Source organism: Drosophila mojavensis, unplaced genomic scaffold, assembly GCF_018153725.1.
Source record: "Drosophila mojavensis isolate 15081-1352.22 unplaced genomic scaffold, ASM1815372v1 contig_16, whole genome shotgun sequence".
Lineage (NCBI taxonomy): Eukaryota > Metazoa > Arthropoda > Insecta > Diptera > Drosophilidae > Drosophila > Drosophila mojavensis.
In genome coordinates, this window is record NW_025318693.1 from 11,638,013 (window position 1) to 11,646,170 (window position 8,158).

Consider the following 8,158-nt stretch of genomic DNA (forward strand, 5'->3'; position numbering starts at 1 on the left):
GTTGTTTTTGCTGGACGATTTGGCCACACATGGCCCCAGCCTGAAAACCAAAACTTTTCAGCACGCAGCAGTGTGTCGAGTTTTTGGCAACAGTTGGGCCAAGTTGTTGCCAAACTGATAGCTAAAAAGCTTCAAAGCAGCCGTTTTTAACTGTTTTCCAAAATTTATTAAATAGTATTTAGCACGTGTAGAAAAAACTTTATTTAAATTAAATCAATATGAAGATGGGCTGAGGCGAGGTGTCCCTGGATTTGCTGCCTGCTTAAAGACATATGATTATGGTAGAGCTACTTTTAGCTACTTCTAAATATTTACAGCGTATTAAATGAATTTCAATTGTAGTACCCCACTTATTTCTACTGCGTAGTAAATGACACTATTGATAAGTATATACATATATCCTAAAGTCTCTCAGTCCTTGAGTTTGCTTTTCTAAATTGCCTTTGCCTTAGCTGTTCGCTGCCCTCTCTGAGCTGAAAGCCGCTAATGGTAGTTCTTACTTAATGCTCTAAGTTTCATAATTAGTTGCCAGGCAGGAGTCTCGAGTAGAGCTTTACCAATCAATGACTGACCGTAGGGCTAAGAACTCCTCTTCTGCGCCTCCTTCATCTTCTTCTGCTTCTTTTTCGTCTGCTTTGCGCTCTCAAGGATTTCTGTTCATTGTGCAGCTTAGCTTACCTCATTTGGCTGCATTTCCTGCAGGCCTCATTAACCTTTCGCGCACAGCCCATTCATTGTCTACTTTGTTGGGCCACTGCCACGCCCACCCATTACGCAACGCTAACAAACAATTTAATCGGGACAGCGGGCGCCGCTCTCTGGACGCCAAGTGCAAATAATAGAAATTCATTGCCAAATTGCATAGAAAATCGTTGCGAGGACCGGCAAGACTCGGCGCCGCGGGCAGCCAGCTTGGCACCCAAAGTAACTTTCTGAGGCAGCGTTTTAATTACCGCAAACGGCGGCAGTAAGCGCATTACGTATACGCCGCGTTCCAGCTGCCGATAAAATCGCATTTAACGCAAGTTAATTAAAATGCGCGCACTGCGCTCGCACACTCTCTTCGTCTTTTACTATTTAATTAAAACTTAATTTTACAATAGCTGCACTTCGCCTCGCAGTTGCCTTCTCACGCACGAATCGTATTCTCGATCCAGTCGATGTAGTCCGAGACGCGCGTGTAGACCCCGGGCCACCCCTCCAGCCCGCAGCGGTTGCCAAACGAGACCACGCCCTCCAGGTACCACGCCTGCCTGAAACGCATCAGCGGCCCGCCCGAGTCGCCGTCGCAGCTGTCCCGCGAGAACTCGCCCCCGGCGCACAACTGCGAGCTGATCACGTTGATTTGCCGCGTTGCGAACTTCTCCTTGCAGTAAGCGGCGCTTGTTACCGGCACATCCAGTCGCTGCTTGATATTACTCTGACGACCTGAAAGACAGAGACGAGGTGTGATTAGTTAGAGTGCGACAGATCTGTATCTATGTATCTGCATCTGTCTCTGTCTCTGTCTCTGTCTCTGTCTCTGTCTCTGTCTCTGTATCTGTATCTGTATCTGTATCTGTATCTGTATCTGTATCTGTATCTGTATCTGTATCTGTATCTGTATCTGTATCTGTATCTGTATCTGTATCTGTATCTGTATCTGTATCTGTATCTGTATCTGTATCTGTATCTGTATCTGTATCTGTATCTGTATCTGTATCTGTATCTGTATCTGTATCTGTATCTGTATCTGTATCTGTATCTGTATCTGTATCTGTATCTGTATCTGTATCTGTATCTGTATCTGTATCTGTATCTGTATCTGTATCTGTATCTGTATCTGTATCTGTATCTGTATCTGTATCTGTATCTGTATCTGTATCTGTATCTGTATCTGTATCTGTATCTGTATCTGTATCTGTATCTGTATCTGTATCTGTATCTGTATCTGTATCTGTATCTGTATCTGTATCTGTATCTGTATCTGTATCTGTATCTGTATCTGTATCTGTATCTGTATCTGTATCTGTATCTGTATCTGTATCTGTATCTGTATCTGTATCTGTATCTGTATCTGTATCTGTATCTGTATCTGTATCTGTATCTGTATCTGTATCTGTATCTGTATCTGTATCTGTATCTGTATCTGTATCTGTATCTGTATCTGTATCTGTATCTGTATCTGTATCTGTATCTGTATCTGTATCTGTATCTGTATCTGTATCTGTATCTGTATCTGTATCTGTATCTGTATCTGTATCTGTATCTGTATCTGTATCTGTATCTGTATCTGTATCTGTATCTGTATCTGTATCTGTATCTGTATCTGTATCTGTATCTGTATCTGTATCTGTATCTGTATCTGTATCTGTATCTGTATCTGTATCTGTATCTGTATCTGTATCTGCATCCGCATCCGCATCTGCATCTGCATCTGCATCTGCATCTGTATCTGTATCTGTATCTGTACCTTTGTATCTTACTTACGTTGCAATGTGCGTCCCCAGCCGCTGACAACGAGCATTTCGTTGTCGTTGATAGCTGATCGAACGCTGGGAAGGGGCAGACAGATGGGCTGGATGTACTCGTTGAGCTGGACAGGGGAGCTGAGACGTATGAGCGCGATGTCATGATGACGATGACGACTGTTGGCATCATATTGTGGGTGCGGAATGGCCTCTTCGACGCCCAGCTCCAGCACGGGCTGATTGCAGTCACCCATCACACAGTCCACATCAGTGCTCAGATCATATTCACCCAGTCGCACGCGAGTGCTGAGGGGAATTCGAAATAGTATTAGTCCCAAGATACTGCCTTGGGTAAAGTTCTGCACTTACAGTTGTCCCACCTCTGTCTCAATTTCGCCCGTCACGCAGTGGGCAGCGGTCACGACATAGCGATTGTTTATCAAACTGCCGCCGCAGTTCAGAAGTCTTTCGCCGCTGCCTGTAGGAGGAGACGCGATATATTAGAAAAAGTCTTACGAGATGGAACTATGTGGCACTCACGACTTCTATATTCCAGCAGTGCCATCCACACAAAGTCATCTAAAGCCGTATCGTTGCCATTGTAGATCCGATTGTTGAAGGAGTTCGGTCCACATGCGGGAGCACGCGGCAGCAGATTTCCACCTTGTCCGGGGCTCGGATTTGTGATCGGGATTGGTCTTCGTGTTGTTGTTGTGGTTATCTCAATTGGACTGACTGTTGTTGTTGTTGTTGTTGTTGTTGCAGACAGAAAATTTATATCTCGAGTGCAGCAGACATAAGGCAAGCGGCCGAATCCATTATCACATTGTGATTGCTGCAGAAAGTTGCGTTCGTTGTTGCTCAGCTGCAGCTTCTGCAGCACATTCAGAAGAGGCGGACAGTCATAGAGCGATATGCAATAGCCCACATTTTGATTTGGATTTCGACAATTCACTGCAATGCAAGCGAAGATAATTAAAGTGATGCAAATTAAGTTATTGTTGAGTTGGAGTTAAATGAAAGCAGCATAATTTAAATATGATAAATGATAAGCTTGTGAAATTGTGTAGGTAAATTTGTATAGGACGAGCACAGATAATTAAAATAGGTTTTCTGAGAAAGCGTAATCGCAAATACTAAGAGAATGCCATGGAGCTTTCTCTGAAACTAATATTAATTTTATATTTTCGTAAACATATATACAAAAGTGGCATGTGTTAAGTCCCAGTGTTTTCAATCATGATTTATTTATTTAAGAAACTTTGTAGCACACGCGTTTGTTTCTGCCTAGCTAACTCTTAATTGATAGTGTAAACTCTGTATATATTTTATATTTAAAATTTATTTGTATATCTCAGTCATATATATAACTATTTTCCTGAATTACCCAATTAGTTAGTCAGAACATCGCAGTTAAATAAATAATTGCTCTCAGCTATATTAATTTATGCTGATTATTGGAAATACAAATAGCCGAGAGTAACTAGACCTATATTTGCGTAAGCTAATTAATTGATTAAATGCAGAAGTCAGTTTAAGCATCAATTAAAATATTTATAATACATGTGGTAAATTATAAATGTATTTTCTAGTTTAATGCAATTGTTATCAATTAAATAATTCAAGCAATTATTTCCTGTATTTTATACACATAGTAATAAATATACTATAGTTGTGCAAATACAATTTACGAATTGCCAATAAACAGCGGCCAAGCAAGTTTGTTATATTCATACATATTCATGTATAGAAACAAAATACGTAATCATAAGCACTTTGGAGTTCAATGTTTTTAGTTGATTAACAATGATCTCGAGAGCCATTAATGGAATCAATCAGAATTTTAACGACACGAAAGTGAATGGCTCTTCGTCATTCGCTTTCTTAAAAACGAGGCGCCACAGCGTGTAAAGAACGCACGCCAATATTTATATACATATATAATTAATGATGATCTGATAGCCGGAGATGGGGATTGGGAGAGCGGCGCTGATCGAGAGTCTTAGAGTCAAGTTCACACAGCGGATGATTCACTGAAAACCCGTACATTGCGCGTTGTTTCATTTTAATTTTGGCTTTACTAACTTTGTGCGCTAGCTGGGCTGTGCAGCACCGCGATGATAAGGAATCCCAGAAATGGAAACATTAATATAATTGTGGGAAATAACACTCAAATGCCTATGACCAAAAAATCCAAAAATCCCATTCAACGTAATGCGTGTGCGAGCCGACCTTGACGTGGTCACTAATCGCGGCGAACTGATCCGAGCAACAGCTGTGACAGGTCTTAAATAGCCGCTGACAACGCTGGGAGAGCTTTGAAGCGACTCTTCGTTCGATCCGTGAGCGTCGATTTCGTGTGAGTGAGCGAGACGGGGCCTATGAGAGTGCAAACTGACAAGCCGAGAGCGTGAACAAGAATGGAAGTGGAACGTGATAGTGGAAGCCGGAACAGCAGCTGGATTGCAAGCGTATCAAGCGGCAATGAATGTGTATAATAAAAAGTGGGAGATACAATGGAAATGAAATGCTAAAGTGGAGGAAGGAAACAGCTATCGAGCTTTCAGTCGAGCGAAAAGAATAAGAAGAGAGAGAGAAAGAGCGCGTAAAACGGCTCAGTGCTGATAGCGAAAGTGAAGAACAGCCATTGCACTGCACTCAAAGATTAAAGAACAAGAAAAGCGATCAGTATTAATAAACAGCTCACAACTTTTAGTTTCAGTTGTCGCCAATTAAAGCCAATTGAATTAAAAATGTATATTAACATATGTATAGCTTATATTTATTTGATCTGTATCCTTGTCTGATCTAGAGTTAGATTAAGAAAATTGATTACTTATCGCACTTAAATGATAAATGATATCGGTTAAAAATTGTGTCGAAATTAAATTATATCTAGCAAGCCTTTGAGGCTAGAGTCTTAAAGAGTTATGCTTAGACTATAAATGAATGAGTTTGCATACGCACTAAATTAAATAATATTATAATATTCGAGAGGATATGTAGATAAACTTCGAAAATTGCATTTAGGCGTATATCGTTTAAGTATTTATTTATTTATTTATAAGAGTTAACTATAATTAAAATTATGAGCTAACTTAACAACTAAAGCGCTGGCTACTAAGGCCTTCGGCTATCGTTTGAGTATGACAGACGTAATTAAAGGAAACGTTTGGACATTTTATAAAGGACTTTATGTGAATGCATACTATTAAAGGCATCAATTCCTGTTTCTAATAATAATCTTAAATGGGATTAAATATTGATTGAATTGATGTGCTGTTGGTAGAGGCAGTTAGTTTACTTTCAGATAGCATTGGGCATATTTGTTCTTCTATTTTTGTAAAAATTTTATAGGGCAGTATTGGTAATGCGCGTTGTCGAGTTTAGATTTTGTCGATGGTTTTCTTCTATTTGTTTAGTTTTTTTTTTAATATGTATTAGGATTCAGAGCATCGTCAATTCGTGCACTCTCGATAGGAGCTTTCCTACTTGATTTGAATTGAATTGAACTACGCAGAAGTCACTTAACCTGACAAAGCTAGGCCTAGCTAGCCTTGTGCTAATACTCAACAGACATAACACAATACACATAACATAAGAAAGAAAACAAAAAAATATAGATATATATACAGTATTATTGTATACGGGCACATACATATTAAAAAAGATAATTCAAAATGGAGTCTGAGGACAGATCGAAGGAGGTAACTGAATCCAAATCCAAAGACACATTGGATGACAAGTCAAAAGAAGGAACTGATGAAAAGCGTAGAGAAACAACCGATGAGAAGAATCGCGCTGTATCTGAAGTCAATTCCATGTTGCTACTGGGCACAGCCTCCTCGCGCGCCAAGTCCATGTCCAAGTTGTATACAGGAAATAGTCCGCTTGCCTTGCGTCGCACCACTACTATGCAGGTGCCGAATGTGGACGTGAACAAGTCGCTGCATCGCTTCAAGCGCCGCAACCCGAACGACCCGCCCAGACCTAAAGTCGAGATGGATATGATTTTATATGATGAAAAGTACAAGCCCAACGATACTCCGGATTTGTATGACCGGGAGCCCAGCTTCCGGAAATTCAAGATACCCTAGTAAGTGTAAGTATAGAAATCTTAAGAGCATCGCGAGTAATATCTGTTCATAATATCTCATATAGTCCGATGATATGCGCCAAACGATATCAGGACTCGATTAGGGCATACGAAGCGCAACTGGAGCACGAGATCAAACAAAATATTGACTTCCAAAGAACTGCATCCGATGCTTGTTATTTCATGCGGTAATTACGAATGGCTTTTCAATCCTCTTAATCATTTATATAACTATATATTGCCTTGTAGTTGTGTGGCTTATACGACATTTTGGCCACCATTGCACAACATGACCGAGGTGAAGCGTACGTCCAAATCATTCTTTCAGCTCACCGAAAAGGAAAAATGGCGCCTGAACAACATTATGAATACTGATATAATATAGCTAAGCGATAGGTCATTCGATACTTTTCTATTTTGCATATTCGAATCGGGAATGTGCACTCCACTAAGTCAACGAACGCTGAGAGTTATCAGACGAAATCAACAGCCGTCATATAATAATGCGAAACATAAATATGTACTGACTCTTAAGCTATAAATATACACGTGCTCGAACAAGTAGTCGTTTATTTATGGAATTCCCCGACGATTGCTGGAATTACTGTACATTTAGCAGCATTAAAACAGCAAATAGCAGACATTTTAGATATTTCACATCAATTTAGCTAAGACATATTAACTGAACGACAATCTTGACTATTTCCAGTTTATATTACCACTGAGCCCTGTAATTTTCTAGCTCAAATAACTTCCAGCATGTCATGCACATTACAAGGCAAAGCAGGAGCAAAGGCTAAACTTTGATAGAAGAAGAAAAAAAAAAAAAAAAACATTCTTATGCAGCTTTTGCATTTCGCCTGTTGCCATCGAACCGAAGCAAAGCGCATCGGATCAGTTGCTAGTCATAGTCCAGTTACAGCTGGGCCCTCTGGGAATACTCTTCATTAATTGAGCAATCGGCCTGACTTTTCTCCGGAAAAAATTCGAGATTCTTTGTTTGGATGCTATGGTTATTTGTCCACTGTTGTATCCGTTGGATTGTCCTTGTAAAAGTCATGAGTATTAATACTGATACTTAATCAGATGGGGAATCTTTTAAGACTAGTTCAAAGAAAATATTAAATTAATAGAAAATTCCTATATGAAAAAAGTTACTGATCCAATGAATATAAAGTTAACAAATTATGAATAACTTGTGCCAGAAACCATCTAAGTATTGTTGGCACCGTCTAAAGGTATACCAACTAAGCTTACTAGATAAGTTTTATATATTTATATTTATATACATATTATTATTTACTTAGAGTGAATTATTTAGTTTTTATGAAATTCTTTAAATTAAAAAAAAAAAAAAAAAAAAAAAAAAAATATATTTTATACTTATACTATATTTAATAATAAATAATATTCCATATATTTGTTGTGTGACTCTGATAATACCTGCTCTTAAAATTTTCTCTTAAGTAATCTAGCCTATTATTTAAACTAATTTGTTTTGCCTAACTTGTAATTTGCCTGAGTGACTTTTCGATATTTCTTTTTAGATTACTCACACAAGTTTTTCTCTTCATGTGATCGATAAATCTAATCGATAAAAATCGACTCATAA

The 8,158-nt window shown here is 38.9% G+C and overlaps 2 protein-coding genes across 3 annotated transcripts; one reads left to right on the forward strand and one right to left on the reverse strand.

Moving 5' to 3' along the window:
- Nucleotides 1-1,030: 1,030 nt before the first annotated feature.
- Nucleotides 1,031-4,716, reverse strand: LOC6572624 (serine protease 7). Its single transcript, XM_001998694.4, has 5 exons — nucleotides 4,536-4,716; nucleotides 2,991-3,404; nucleotides 2,820-2,928; nucleotides 2,470-2,756; nucleotides 1,031-1,428 (listed from the first exon to the last, which is right to left on the reverse strand). The coding sequence occupies exons 1-5, from the start codon at nucleotides 4,594-4,596 to the stop codon at nucleotides 1,130-1,132; spliced, it is 1,170 nt and encodes a 389-aa protein (XP_001998730.1). The 5' UTR covers nucleotides 4,597-4,716; the 3' UTR covers nucleotides 1,031-1,129.
- Nucleotides 4,717-6,000: 1,284 nt separating this feature from the next.
- On the forward strand, nucleotides 6,001-7,104 carry LOC6572623. Of its 2 annotated transcripts, XM_001998693.4 has the most exons (3): nucleotides 6,002-6,546; nucleotides 6,612-6,734; nucleotides 6,796-7,104. In XM_001998693.4, exons 1-3 carry the CDS (start codon nucleotides 6,131-6,133, stop codon nucleotides 6,929-6,931), a joined length of 675 nt encoding a protein of 224 aa, XP_001998729.2. In that variant the 5' UTR covers nucleotides 6,002-6,130; the 3' UTR covers nucleotides 6,932-7,104. The 2 variants fall into 2 exon arrangements, with proteins under 2 accessions (XP_015022009.1, XP_001998729.2); XM_015166523.3 differs by lacking the exon at nucleotides 6,796-7,104 and having other exon boundaries at nucleotides 6,001-6,552; nucleotides 6,612-6,704.
- The last annotated feature ends 1,054 nt before the right edge of the window (nucleotides 7,105-8,158 follow it).

Bases quoted from the DNA above. Each gene is read 5' to 3' on its own strand.
- LOC6572624 (XM_001998694.4), bottom strand. From the start codon at position 4,596: ATGTTTCCATTTCTGGGATTCCTTATCATCGCGGTGCTGCACAGCCCA. The intron at 2,929-2,990 runs GTGAGTGCCACA...CTCCTCCTACAG, and splicing joins ACTGCTGGAATATAGAAGTC to GCAGCGGCGAAAGACTTCTG. The intron at 1,429-2,469 runs GTAAGTAAGATA...TCTGTCTTTCAG, and splicing joins CTGGGGACGCACATTGCAAC to GTCGTCAGAGTAATATCAAG.
- LOC6572623 (XM_001998693.4), top strand. From the start codon at position 6,131: ATGGAGTCTGAGGACAGATCGAAGGAGGTAACTGAATCCAAATCCAAA. The intron at 6,547-6,611 runs GTAAGTGTAAGT...TATCTCATATAG, and splicing joins CGGAAATTCAAGATACCCTA to TCCGATGATATGCGCCAAAC. The intron at 6,735-6,795 runs GTAATTACGAAT...ATTGCCTTGTAG, and splicing joins GATGCTTGTTATTTCATGCG to TTGTGTGGCTTATACGACAT.